This window comes from Epargyreus clarus, unplaced genomic scaffold (genome assembly GCF_041222505.1).
Source record: "Epargyreus clarus isolate Ecla_fem2 unplaced genomic scaffold, WU_Ecla_fem_2.2 ptg000007l, whole genome shotgun sequence".
NCBI classification, from domain to species: Eukaryota; Metazoa; Arthropoda; class Insecta; order Lepidoptera; family Hesperiidae; genus Epargyreus; species Epargyreus clarus.
The window spans coordinates 18,460,253-18,475,738 of record NW_027332215.1 but is presented as its reverse complement, the minus strand read 5'-3'; the positions used below and the strand labels follow the sequence as shown (position 1 = coordinate 18,475,738).

The 15,486-nt window shown below is 35.7% G+C and overlaps 1 protein-coding gene across 1 annotated transcript in view; it reads left to right on the top strand.

The window, feature by feature from the left end:
- The window catches only part of LOC140743791 (discoidin domain-containing receptor 2), an 83,934-nt gene extending 68,969 nt beyond the window's left edge, over nt 1–14,965 (top strand). Inside the window, exons 12-17 of the mRNA XM_073075379.1 lie at nt 7,145–7,263; nt 10,123–10,281; nt 11,234–11,326; nt 12,183–12,324; nt 13,313–13,417; nt 14,759–14,965. Coding sequence (XP_072931480.1) covers nt 7,145–7,263; nt 10,123–10,281; nt 11,234–11,326; nt 12,183–12,324; nt 13,313–13,417; nt 14,759–14,965 — 825 coding nt within the window. The remainder of the gene's footprint in view (nt 1–7,144; nt 7,264–10,122; nt 10,282–11,233; nt 11,327–12,182; nt 12,325–13,312; nt 13,418–14,758) is intronic.
- Nucleotides 14,966–15,486: the final 521 nt, after the last annotated feature.

The window sequence follows — 15,486 nt, the reverse complement described above, 5'->3', positions numbered from 1 at the left end:
GCACGTATATTTATAGATTTATTATAAGTTATATATTAAAATAATAAGGTTAATTTTCAACATCAACTGAACATTTTTATGTATATTCGGTCCGAAAGTCCCGTTTTAACCTTTTAGACATGGTGCCTTGATGCCCTAAAATCAGAGCTTGTCAAAGATTCAAACCCATTTTTTGACAGAGTAGTCTACGATTGTTGTCAAAACAAAACCATTGATGTAATTTAAGTTATATCCTACAGTTCCACGTTAAAGGCACTGATGGTGTAAGAAATATTTAATTTTCGTTAAAATACGACAATATAGTACGACAGCAGGAACGGAAGCTCAGGATGCAGCGCGAAACGTATTAGATTGCAGGTGCGACACCTGCAGAGCGACTTCGTGTCGCTACCTAAATAATAAGATACTGCTATAGCATGCCGTATGTAATGTATGTCAAAGATAGGTCAACACGTATAAAATTAATAAATTAAATTGCTTGTACAAAAAACGTTTCATATTTCTTTCAGTAAACCGTATTAAAAAAGGTTGACGTCATTACATCACCATTTAGGGAGGGAATATACGAGCGACAATAACTAACAAGTGACAGCCCTGACGATCGTCTACTATTGTCGCTAGTAGCTGACGATAGGCGGCGACAGTTGCTGGCAGTCGCTGACGACAGCTTAAGACTGTCTGCGACAGGCAGCGGCAGTTGTCCTCCGGGCAACCGCGGTTGCTTTTATGACGTAAACGCCTACTAAGAAAAGATGTCATATTCCACCGGTCAGTGGGTTAAATAGGAAGGAAAATTGTTGTTCTCAATATTATTTTATAGTACAATCTTCGCTTACAAAGTAGTGAGCAACAGCTAATATTCCAAAAATCTACGTATAGTGCATACGTTCGAACCTAAGATTTGATTTCAATCGATCGTTTTGATATCGGGTAATCAGTACCCTTAGTATGAGTTTTCACGTTTTCACAAAAATGACTGTTTTTTGTATTTGTTTACGTATTTGCTTATACATTTCCAAAACAGTCACTTTTGTAAAAACGTAAAAACTCATACTAAGAGTACCTACAGTTTCGTATCGCAACGCACATTACGGTATGTAACGCTACCAACTTTTTATAAACAACGCTCCAATTTATCACGGAATATCTGGTGACCCGAATGTGACCACAAAACAACTAATGTCGCTTTGCCTGCAGCCAGGACAAAACAATAAATAAATGGTATAATTGAACTCTGTACAATTACGATAATATGTGCGTACAAAGTTCTCGGATTCGGCTCCTGGACAGATAAATATCTAAATATATTAAGATCAATTTAAAGTATAGAAAACTTCAAAATAAATGGTTAGATCGTAAGTACCAAATTTTCGAATTTTTGGAACTATTGGGAGATTTTTCATTTATTTTAGGGAAATTTGACAGAGTTGGCAACACTGAGAAAATTTAATATTCGTATGAGTCTAAGAGGACGGAAGTTCAAAACTCATTAAGATTAATTATAATATATCTCCAAACAATTTTGAAGAGAAATTGTTTGCAAACTTTATTTATTACACCAAACAAAATTGATTAAAAAATATTAATTTAATTTCTCTTAACCGCTCATTCAAAATATAATTTATGTTAATCCGCTTAAGCGATAGAATTTTTAATATTCATAATCCATTTTTAATTAAAAAATAACCCATCGTGGTGTATTTCTCTTTTGATAATATCTCGGAAAATTAAATTTGATATATTATGTACCTCTGTTTTTACCTATATTATTGGATGTGCTCAGAAATCTTAGTCAGATTTTGTACTATAACTGTCATCTTGAGGATGACAGTAATGAAATAACTTCTTTATACTCGTAGATGCGGGAACAGCCTATAAACAGTTTCTCATTGGTTTAAACCAACAGCATTACTTATATCATTGGTTTAAACTACTCGTACAAAAGCAATTTAATATCGATCGTTTTTTCTTTAAATTTTTTTTTTTAAGAAACATCAAAATCCAGATAATATCCTATAGGTTCGGAAAATACCTCTAAAAAGTTTCTTACTATCTTAAACCAAAAACATTATTCATATCAATCATATCATTAGTTTAAACCTAAAAACATTTAATATCAATCGATTTCTTTTAAAAATATTTTTGTTGACATCAAAATCCCGATAATATCCCAATATCTTCTAGTAGGACGAGTAGTATAAGTATGGGCACAAGTTTGCACATTGGCCTTGCTTCGGAGGGGCCATCGAGCGCTGGTCTACAAAAATGCTCATAAAAATTGATTACTGGCCGTAGCAAGAAAATGCAATCTGCTCTCACCCCCGTGCCGCCCACACCTCCCCACAACACCGCGCCTTAATAGCTTGCGACGTTTATTTTATACTTTTATTAAATTTATTTACGATATATCCATGCTTCACAGACACCGCGAAATTAAACTTAACGAGGTTACTTCCACCTGCCTTTGTATATAAGAGAGAGTGTTTTTATTCTTAGACCGTTTTATGTCGATACTGGTCTACCATATACTTACGTGATATTTTAGATATTTGCTATGAGCGATATTGCGTATATCTCGACTTCCTTCTCTATACTTTATAACAAAAAAAAACATGTATAAGTTGAAAAAAGAACATAATTACGGTGAACACAGTACCGTTTTCTAAGTCGCTAGTAATACACCCAAAATACCAAGTGGGTAAGAATTACCAACTATGGTACGAGTACATACACATTTAGTCTGTAATATATGGAAACTCCATTCGGCCATTATGACTTCATTTCACATGAGCAAGACCTCCATTCTGGTTATTTCCTGCACCAGAATTAAAACTTTATCGCAATATTCTTAGAGAATTGCAAGTAGCGAGCTTACCCTGAGGTTAAGAGTTCTAATAGTGGCAATATAAGAAAGAATGTAAACTGAAATAAAATGGCGTTTCTATTTATTTTTCGTTCTCATAAAAATATGAGACATAAACACGAATATTATGATGATAATTCAAGATCATCAGCAACTAAAATAGATGGTTAACTCAAAGGCACGGTAGCCGAATGGTTTAGTATCCAGTCTTTCACACTGGAGGTTTGGGTTTGAATACCAGACAAACAAACCAGAAATGTTTAAAAGATAGCAGAGTCACTGTTTTTAAATTAGGTGTTACCACAGCCATAACCATTTTTAGTATGAAGCAGTTCTGCGTTTCAGGGTAAGGATGTGAAGCTTATTCACATATGAGTTCCCATCTTAGTCCTCAAGAGTGGCAAAGTATCTGTCATGGATTACACGTAAGAACCTGGACTTTTTTTATGATATAGAAGTAACAGATGAGCAAGCAGCCCACCTGATGATTAGTGGCTACTGCCGCCCATGAACATCTGTAATGAGGTCGGCCACAGATGCGCCGCTACCCCTGAGGACTAAGCTGGAACGCCTCGGAAAAGTCTGTCTCCCTTACCACACCCTTCAAAACGGAACACAGCAGTAACAGATGGACCACAGTGACCACTAACCATCAGGCGGAATGAAAGCTCCTCCACAGAATAGCTATTCCAATCTAATAACAATATGTATGCAATAAATTAATAATTATCCATTTTATGATTATCTAATAACCAAGTATATACAGAAATGTGATAAAAACGCGGCGTTGCGTGTTCTAATTGAATAAACTCTGTGGACATTTATCTCAATAAATATTTAGTCCATGCACATACTACTCGCAAAAGTACTTTTCCTCGCTGGCTTAATAGCGTCATTTCACGCCCATCCATTTTGGGGTTCCGTACTAAAAAGCATAAATTTGTTATGAAAATACTTCTGCCTAAATGTCGCGCTTTTTACGTTGTGTTTCACTTAAATATTTTTCTAATCTCGTTTCTCTGTTTCTCTTATGTTTGTTTTTCTTCTGATTGTACGTACTACATGAAAAATGTACAATATGGGTTTTTAGGAACATAATAAAATCATTATGTGTAAAAATAAGTTGTCACCGTCGCCTACCAACAGTTATTCCTCCTGAAATGTAAGCCTCGAATGTAATCAGAATCACCAATTACTCATACTCTCATACTCATACAAAGTACTCATACACTTCAGAAGCACCACTCAGATCATTCTATTTGGGCCCTCAATAGTAACCGTGAGTTCAGTTGGTGTAGATGGAAAACTTGCTTATTTTTTATGTATTATAAATAATTGTATTGTAAATATTATATTATTATTATTATAACCAAATATGCACATATATACTTACATAGTTACCAAAGTTACATTACGCTTTTGTCACGGAACCTTATACTTAGCCGTTGCCATTTTTATTAATATTAGGGTCTGTCCACGCAACCTGTCTGTCTAACAACTTTTCTGCGACCTTTAACTAAAATGCGCTATAGTCGCAATGCAGATGCGGACAATATAGGTACCACTACTTACTACCTGTAATTTTAAAAAGATTTTAAGATATAGACTCCATAATGTTTGTTATGTTTGACACATCACTACAATGACAAAAGGTTCGATGTCTCAGCACTAGCTGTCATGTTGACAAACAGATTACGCGCGCTTTTCGGTAATAAAAAATATGGATGAGAAATAGGGAAATTCACAAGTTCGAATCAGAAGTTTTAACTGTAATTATAAAGTCGTTTAATAATAGTTATATCTCGTTTATTATACTAAATTAAATACTCGTAAATGTGTCGGTTGTTATGCTTTATGAAAATCATCCGCGCGAAAAGAATCGTAATATACGTAGGCCCTTACTAAGAGGGAAAGGTGTTTTATATCTGTCCCTCTACAACTCTAAGGGAGCTTTTGCACTTGACCTCATCTAAACACGGTTCTCCACAAAAATTAGGGGAACCTTGCTTGATTACCCCTCCTCCGACCCCGTGTTTACTCTCCCAAAAAACTTCATTTTATTCTGTTTCACTTTTATGGGTACTCTCTGGGTGAATACGTAATTAAAAACGATAGATTTTTTGTTTTTTTTTTGCCTGTGGTCTGCTGCTATTATTATTGTTACGGACTGAGATATTGAATAAAATAATAGGTTGAATATTAAAACTAGTAGTTTAACTGTACGATGATTTACACTTTCGTATAATTATTATATATATGGTATTTAGTTTTAAAGGCTAAGATAAACTAATTATTATAAAAACAAATATAAAGCCAAACAAAAACCGATGTATGTATATTACTACTCCTACTATTTAAACGAATCCAACGACACCTTATATGTTTAAATTTGTCAGACCGTCTGGTTGTAAAATACCAGAGAATCACACATACATACATTTTTCATTCGATGAACATGACCCTCCACAGTTAGTAAATATTAAGTCAAATACCTAACTTTTAAAACTTAGAAATAGTCACCACATAATACATAGATTGGTAAAGTAAGTCACGAAGTCGCAATGCTTAAGCAGCTCCGGCTTAAAAGCTTAAAGTAAAATTTTCCAGCGTCGCGTTAAACAAACCTTGTACAAAAGTAATAAAGAAACCTGGAACTGCACCCGTACGGAGGACTCTCCTTCCATGTTTGTTTACTCACCTGACCAAACAAAGCTTTAATTCCATTAGTTACTTTGAAGGGACTTATTTTATTTCCGTTAAGGTTTAAACTTCGATATAATTAATTGATTCGTTTACTTACAATTAACTGGAAAAATCGTATGTTTCAAAAACGTTTTTAAAACTATCGTCAAATGAAATGTTTCAACGTAGTCAAATATTCCTTTGAATCATAACTTCTTCAGCCTTTTTTAAACACTATTTAAAAAATTAAGACAAAGTAGATACCACACATAATGATCTATTAAACTTGTTAACACGCGCTATCCAATAGTTAAGTAAAGAATACAAATATTTTTTTTTAAGTTAGACTTCATGGACGGCGGAGAGTTAAATTTTTTGTTACAAAAGTTTCTCAGCACTTTTAGAGATAACTTTCAAAGAAGTCATAATTTATAGAAACTTTGTTAAATATCTGGTAACAGCAAAATTGTAAACTGAGATAATTGGCCGCTGAAATATGTCAACTAGGTATGTAAGATTTTCTAAAAAAATTTACCTATTTACCAACATTTTTATTTATGTTCTTACCTTCTATTGCTGTAATAAAGTGCCCCATATTAGTTTTACTATAAGATTATGTATAATACTACTCTTATGTAGATCGTTATCGAGATCTCTTATAGAGACAACGTTTCAGTTAAAGAAAGGTATCTTAGCGATCGACAATATAGAAAGTTGCAGTTCGCGTTTATGCCTTTTTGTATACATTGTTACCTCGATTGTTATCTCGACACCGTCTTGCATATCCACCAACCTTAAAGTGGACTTTTTCTCAAGGTCTGTAAATCCGCTAGACGCAAAGCCATTTTCCACGCTCGGTAAACTCAGAAACTGGGCCAAAGTAGGCTTTCGCGAAATATACCTACAAGAAATTTCCCACCCCTCACTATTTACGTGCTTAAGAACTATTTCCTTGAAAAGTTTCCACGTGCCGCGGAATAAAAATGTAAATTCAGAAATCCTTTTCCTTTTTCAGTACTTTAAAACATTCCGCTTACGTCCGTTACGGCTAAGTTACTGTCTTTGATTAGTAGGTAGCGAGAATTCCAACAAACAATGCGAAACTTTTACCAGAATGCTTTGTGATTGTTGTAATAACTTTTTTGTTAATTGTTTATCGTTGTCGTTAACCGTTACTGGTGTACTCCGGGGCGCCGGGTATCTTCTTAAGGCGAAAAAGGTTTAGGCCATAGTCCACCGCGCTGGGCAAGTGCGGATTAGTAGACTTCACACACCTTTAATTTTTTTTAAGACGGCGTGTAGGTTTCTTCAAGATGTTTTCCTTCGCATTTATTTCTACATATACTACCTATACCTGGGGTTCAAACGGCAAACCCCCTGATTAAGATACCGAATTTTTAACCACCAGGCTTTCACTAATTGCGATTGCATACTCAATAGATACTTGAACATTTTAGTGAACTATCCACGTTTAAGAATTAATATGGATAATATAATAACATTGCTTCGACCAAGCACTATAAAAAACATTGCAGTGCAATATTTTCATGTGACTCAACTATCCTATATTTACATACAAATGTATATTTCTACACACAGCTACAGATTTGCGAGACGGATGGGATCGAAGGATTGACCGAGGAAGAAACATCGACTGGGAAGCGCCGCCGGCTCGTCGTCGTGAAGACCTTGTGGAAGGGGTGTCATAACGACATAAAGTTAGTCACACGTGTCACTTACCCTTATCCCACTCATATTTCATTGAGAAACTTCATACTAATGCTAGAGCAGTGATTCCCAACCGTGGACGAAGTTACTTCGCACGGACTAAGCTATCTAAAGAAATTAATTTTAAATTTTGAATTCAAGTATCAAAATTCGATTTAATGAATAATAATGGGACAATTCCCAGTTTGTTAGCCGTACGGACAAAATTACTTTAAGTCCCTTGAAACGGTTGGGAACCACACACACAATGTTTAGTATAACAATGTATCATCAGCCGCGAGCGAACGTGCCAGTAACAAGTCTTTACACATAATGTATTCAAAACCTAGGCTTAACAACTGAATGCGCAATATATTCTAATTGCCTAGATTGTTTAAAACTTCAGAGGCTGTTGCGCCGTTAGGGATATTTCACACACACAAACGGAAGCGGAACGAAGCGAAGAGCCAAATTCGTGCGAAAGCTACATTTGGGGTGGGTTGCATCATGTAACTTTAACATCTACAAAACACTAACCAACCGTCAAATCCATGGTTAAAAATGAATTAGTTGCACTATTTATAGTTGAGGTTAAATTACGTCATAAATAATTTTACCTTAACCGGTTAATTTTACTTTATTTGTCAACTTCCCTATTCGTCAACGTTGACTAAAAATAGCGACACAAATGACAATAATGACAAATAAATTGGTGCAACACAGTATTGCTACATTCCATCGCTACCGTCAAAGTTATTGTTATGTTACGCAAACTTTAAACGGGCTTTCGATGCAACCCACCCTTACTTAACTGATGACTAAGCTGTTGAACACGGATAGTTACACGGGCACTAAAATTTGTGCAATTTGCTAGCGAATTTACCGGACTCCTTGCTGTTTTGTTAGTTTCAGGCGGCTGGGAAATTATTAATTAGCGAAACTAAATGAGACCCTTGGTAGTTGCGCTTCTGTACAAACTTCAAATAATTCAGCTGAACGGAGTCTTGTGCTGCATTTATATTTACAGACATCGTATGTCAGACACGGCCCGTGGTAATACAAAATCATATCGTTCTGTGCAATGTATATGGACGTTATACCTTCAGACCTGTATCCTTACCAGGAGGCCCTTATTGGCCCCTAGTTTTTCCACAACTATACTAATACAATCCGCAAGGGGCGCTGATTGGAATTTGTATGGGCAAATACGTAAACAAATACCAAAACAGTCATACTTGTCAAAACGTAAAAACTCATGGTGAGGGTACAAACCTGTATTGGTTTTGTACCCAACTATCTTCCGTAACACGGGCTGTGCCTATCAAAATATTGTATGTAAACATGCTGCCAGACACTTTCAATGTCTGTAGATATAAATCGGGACTTATGTTAGTTAAGATAATATGTTCATTGAAATGTATTTAAAGTAAACAAGTTTTTATTTAAGTTAATATATTCAGTTAATATTCAACTTTTACCAAAGATAGAAATTCAACAGACAGGCAGAATTGTCAAATTTCGGCCTGTGGCCTAAGCTAGTAGACAGAAGTTGATAAATTTCGATCTTTACTTGCATAGATTAAAATTAAAATAAAATACAGGGAGTTTAAAACGAATATTAAGATAATACTCGCCATATCTCCAACGTGATGTAGAAGCCTTTATCCAATACCAGTTAGGAGTGTTGCTGGCGTACTGCAGTCGATTGATAGTTGATTGTCGTTTTGTGCCCACCGCCTCCAGACTAATTGGCTTACCCAATTAGACTGCCACTCGATTTTGTAACGTACCACTCATTTATGTTCCCGGCCAGGCTCAGGATTAGTCACAAATGGAATCTTGAACACTTAAACTATAGAATAAGTTTACAAGTTAATAAACAACGCAACTAAATTAAGTCGAAATATGGAAATAAGTTATAATAAGTAAAATACAGTCTATTAAAATATTAAAAGTATCTAAGTCGCTTAGTAAATTTAATATTATTTTTCTATATAAACCGTAATAATTTCTAAAGAGCCGCTAAAAGCATTTCAAGTGAGTTTAACGATCAATCCTAATCGGATATTCAATAAAACTCATCAAAGCCTTGTTTAAAATGCACGCTAGCTTTTAAATATTAATGGAGCTGCCGTATCCTTGCATATGCATTGATATGTATGCACGGGCGTGACGTGCACGGAGATGGATGATGGTAGAGCACCAGTTTTCCAGCAAAATAAACATATGCATGATTATGCAACTTAGCCAGAATTGCCTCGGCTCTAGAACGGCCATGAATCTTATTTAGTATGACGACAGAGAATTACGACGTTCCATTTTTGTAACGGTCATCTTTCATACTTGTGTTGATTTTAATTAACGTGGTAGAATTAAGAGACTAGTCTTATCGCTTATTGGCTGCGTTTGAGCTGTAGTTGTGTATCTTACAACGTAAGCTAATAAGCAAGTTCCTAGCTACTGACATTCGGGCGTTTGTTGTTCAAGCGATCGACAGGTTAACATTCGATTTTCGATGTATATGCTTCTAAATAAAGATACTTTTGAAAGTCGCATCGGTCAGTAAGATCGCCTAATGTTAATATTGATAAATTGTTTGGCCAGCCAATCATCAAAACAAAAAATAAAAGAACAGACTTATACAGAAAGAAAATAAAACAGAATAAAATAAAAAAATCTCATTGTATTGATGTGGAATAAGCAAAGATACGATATTGATGTCCTTTGTTAAAGTAAGAAACTAATTTCATTTGTTACACTTTGTTACATTTACAGATGTTCTATGCGCATTTCTAAGCGAGAGCGATTTACGGTTATAGGTTTAGGTTAAATGGTGTTGGATAGGTTTGGCAATGTCCTGTTTGTTGCAGAGCGGCATTTGCCCGCGAAGCTACTTGGGGGGCTGGCCTGAAGCACCCTCAACTAGCCAGGGTGCTCGGACTAAGTCTTCTAGAGCCTCCGTGCGCCGCGCTCGATCGGGGCAATGCCGCACCACTACCGTCACTATTGAGAAGCGACCGGAAATTGAAGTAAGTATACTCTACGTCATCAATCGTCCGTTATCAATAACTAATCTATCTGCTATACCTACCAAAGGTATTCAATCGATCTTTGGTAGGTAATAGGGATGGCGATCTGAGATTGATTAATCGAAGAAACGATCTTTTGGGCCAAAAAATCGATTATTTTAATCGATCCCCAGTAATGGATGGATTCAGTGAATCGATCATTTATCCTAGAAAATCGTAAGTCGATCTTTTCGAAGTTGTTTGAATATGTTATGGACTTTTTTTGCTGACGGATACGTATTTCAGTGCTTGTTTGTTCCTGATGAGATTTTTGTTTTCGCTATCTTCGAATCGAACATCGATTTTTGGAGAATCGATTTTTTGTTCCTCGATTTTTTTGTGAATCTATTTTTTGTTGCACTTCGATTCGAATCGATCTTTTTCAGAAAAATTCGCCATCCCTCGTAGGTATATATAGGATAGATTGAATATTAATACAGCGCATATAAATCAGCTTAAACAAAACGATTAACAGCATTTTCCTGTTTTGTTTGTCAAGCTATTTTCTTCCTTTAACCGACTGCGGACAGTAATGTTTTTTGAGTGTATGTATGTAAAAATATACATCATACACATATATACATCATCATATTTCTAATATTTTGCATCTGCACGCATACTTTGAGGGAGGGAGGGCGGTACATACTGCATGGTTTAAAATATATACCATCATACATATTTGTAGCGGATTGTTGCGAAGTAGTTTTAATCTTAACTGAATATGTAATATGTATGTCTCATTCTTTGGCATATCCTAGAGTACTAATTGCTTGACATATTTTACTAATATAGTAACCCTATATGTACAATACACCAGCGCTAATACTGCGGTGCCACTCGAACCATTATTCTACCTACTCTTTACTACTTGACTTTTAATTACATAGCTAACCATTGATAATATTTTTTTCAGCTACTCGAGCTTGATCCACATCTGCTGCCAAGTAGCAGCCGGGATGAAGTACCTAGAGTCTTTCGAACTCATTCACAGAGATCTGTCAGCGAGGTATACACATATTTAAGAATACTTAATCTGCCGATTTTTTACCTACTAAAGATCGAAATTTCTGATAGGCAGAAATTGTCAAATTTCGATTTGTCAAATAAAGTAATTTTTAATAGGCAGAATTGGTCGAAAACGGTAATTTCTAATGGGCAGAAATTGTCAAATTTCGATTTGTCAAGATAGTAATTTCTGATAGGCAAAAATTCCCAAATTTCCATCTGTGTGAGTCAATATTGGCTGTATTGATTTTATGTACCTTAATTAGCCTTAATAATATAAATTCTGAAAACAGTAGGTACTAATATAGTTATTATACAACAACTTAAGCACGCATAATACAACTTCAGCACGAGATTTAAAAAATAATACCACTTAACGATCACTAACGATAGTATAAGAAAACATAAACATGACTACCGTATTTTAACAATAAAAAACCTGTTTTTAAATAGGAACTGCACAACATAGGTTTATTATAATAAATACTTAATAATTAAGGGGACGGACCGCCCGAGCTGTTAGTGTTTTACACTACTATTGGTGACGACTTTTCATTCAATATTAAAATGTATCTTTTGAACCGTAATATAGAAACACGTGAAAGTATGTATAACAGTGACTGCTATAACATCAGATACTCGAAAATATAAAAACAAAAATCGAACTATAAAAAAGCAGTTCTCTGCAGAAATCGCCATATAATAATTTGCTATTTTTATATGGCGCTTTATCAAACGAACCATTAACTTCTATAATAATACTAAAAAAATGAAAATTTGATGATACGGAACCCACCGGCCCTCTTGGCCGATTCGGTCTTGAATGTAAACGTGTCAATGTAAACGTTTAATTGCAGAAACGTCACGGTGAGCGAAGAACTAAATGTTAAAGTATCGGACTACGCTATGTTCTGCGAGGAATTCATCGACGATTACCACATCATGATGGATGGCTCCCGCGTCCCGCTCCGCTGGATGGCCTGGGAGAGCCTGCTTATGGTAAGACCGAACTTTGATCAGTTCTGATACAGTCCGCTAGGGGCGCTGATTGGAAATGTATGGGAAATACGTAAACAAATACAAAGAGTCATTTTTGTAAAAACGTAAAACCTCCTAAGGGTATAGTACCCAATTGTTTTATTGCACCAATTAAAACCACATACAAAGTAACAATAATGTACATATATCGTAATATATAAGCAGTACCCAATAGTGTTATAGCACCAATTAAAACCCTGAAAACCCGCTAGTAACGGTCACGTTCTTAAAATTTATAGAGCGATATCGGCATCGCACTAACACCGAGCGAGTCTTTGTAATTGACTTGTGACCTAAAGCACTTCACGAGTTTTCCCTAATTGAAACTGCGTTCACAGTAACGTTCTGGTATAACTTTCTACTGCTGCTTCATGGTTTTATGCTGTAAAATTTCGTTGTTGGGACGATATAAGTATCGTTGGAGTAATGCATTTCATTGAATCAATTAGTTTCAAGGAACGATTAATTAATAATTAAAAGTAGGTCGATATATGTACTGCTCGCTCAATAATTTATTTAACTTGTTCTTTTTTTATTTAAATAATTTAAATTTATTGAATTTGACGACCAAGGTATAGAACGATTTTTTAAGTGGCCAGACACTAAACAATTAGAAATTGTGAAAAATCCTGAATGGAGTTACGAAGCTGATTTTGATAAAAACTAAAACTGCGCCATAAGATTTTTAAGAAACCAGTTTCCTGGCCTGGTATCAAATTACTTCAATTAAAACACCAACAAGCAGTAGTTACAAATGACGAAGTAAAATAAAAAGTTTAAATAAAACATTTTTCCAAAAAATCACCCTGTATATATCCTCCGATACATATCTCCAATCGTTCGGCAAACAATCAATCTACTCAGATCGCGTACGTGACTAATCAGTTAATCGGGCCAGCGGTACATTAACTGATTAATCTTTCTGTTAAACATACTTATTTTCTTATAGGGTATTTACTCCCCCGCGAGTGACGTTTGGTCCTTCGGCGTGACTATTTGGGAAGTTCTGACTTACTGCTCGACAAGGCCCTTCGATGAAATGAATGATGATCAGGTAAGTTGGTGATACTCCTATTATTATTATCTAATCTTTACAGGCTGTTCCTACATTGATTTTATCAGTAGGTCATTATAAACTGTCCAAAAACAAAATCACCGACTTGCATTCCGGGAGTGCCGACAGAAATGAAAACTTTCGAAACCCCAGATGAATAATAAAATATAATACATAAAAAATGAAACTGACACCCATTGACATATTTTTACTATGCTGACAACGGATGACATGTTGACTTTTGCAGTTTGTTGTGCCATCTTACGAATTTTCGATCAGGACACATGATCCTGTCGCGAGTTTAACATACCCATCACAAAAAGTTCACAAGGCCGCTAAAGTAGTCATTCAAAAATAAAACATAGGTTAGTTTAGGTTATAATTATTAGAAACAATACTTATGATTATGAATCTTTTACAAAAAATGTCGAAAACCTGGAGTTCAATAAATAAATAAACCGCTCGTAAATTAAATGTGTGCAATTGAACAGATGATTTGTCGCGAAACATAACAGACAGTTATTTCGCGCGAATATTTTTAACATGCATTAAAAAGTTTTGAAACAGCGAAGCGTCGAGTATAATCTAATTTAAACGTTTATGAAAATTGACATGGGCGAGTGGTAGGAATTTCGCCTCGTATTTATGTAGATCATGCTGATAAATTCTGGAAAGTATATGAATTTCTGACCAAAAATCGAAAAGATTTAATAGAAATAAAGTCGAACGTAAAAAGAAAACAAATTCAAGTTGTAAATGAGCATGGGTGAAAGACTCCTTACAATTGGTTAATGAAAAAACAAAGGTATCAAAATATAGTAAGATCATAAAGTTCTATGCTCTTATGCGATATAAGAAATAGCATTAGAGTATTAAGCAAATTTTTGTCTTTTGGTAAAAATATAGTAAAGTAGATGCCAGCTTAGTCCTTAGAAGTGGCGACCTACCCATGATCGCCTTTATATACAACCTCTAATCTACATAGAGCTAGTTAAAGATGACCACCACTACGACTCACCCCTTACCATAAAACCCTTAAATAGTGATCAATGACAAAACAATCATGTTAAACGGTTTTTTATGACGACTCGCGTGACGGAGCGGTCACCATGCCGGTCTAACGCGTAGAGGCTCCCAGATTCGATTCCTAGCCAGACAGATTTCTAATTAATGAATTTAGTCTTTTGTTTCTGAATCTAGGTATTTATGTATTTGTCTGTGTGTGTGTGTGTCGATAGCACCAACGATACATGGAATCCTAGTATGGGGCTGTGAGCGTAGAAGCGTCTAGAAAAAATAATTTTATTATTAAAATGGTTAAGAATCCTCGTGTTGGTGCAGGTGATGGCCAACGCAGGTGAGTGGCGCGCGGGTGGACGCCGCGCCCGCGTGCCGGCCGCGCCGCCGCCGCGCTGCCGCCGCGAGCTCTACGACCTCATGCACGAGTGCTGGCGCCGCGAGCCCATCCAACGCCCGCGCTTCTCCGACGTACACCGCTTCCTCAACCGCATGACCTACGGGTACAAGCCGCAACTACACCACCGCTAAACGACCAATTGACTTTACCTTGTTAAGATAATCCATTGATGTAATTTGCAACAACTTTAATAAGCCTAAGTAAGCTGTCTGACGCGATGTAATCAATTGTTAAGATAATCCAATGACCTAATTCGTTAACGTCGTACTTAATAATTTATAGCTAGCTAACATTATACATTCAATGTAAGAATATCAATTGAGAGGATTACGAACTAGACGAAAGCTTGAGTCGTGAAGAGATAAGGATCCAATTGGGAGAAAAATACGTTGAATGTGTGATGTTCTGCCGGCTATGCTGGATAAGGCATTGTGCCGAACACAATCCAATGAACGAAAATGGATATCAATCGGAGAATCAGTCAATTATTGCAAATATGAACACCTTAAAAGTATACTGAGTTAGGTTAATGGATTATCTTTACCGGACCTCATATAATACTTAAGATCTCTTGACGTCATATCACAAAATATGAACTGATTAGCAGTCGTGACTAATTAAGATCTATTAGCTATAACACATTGATTGTTTC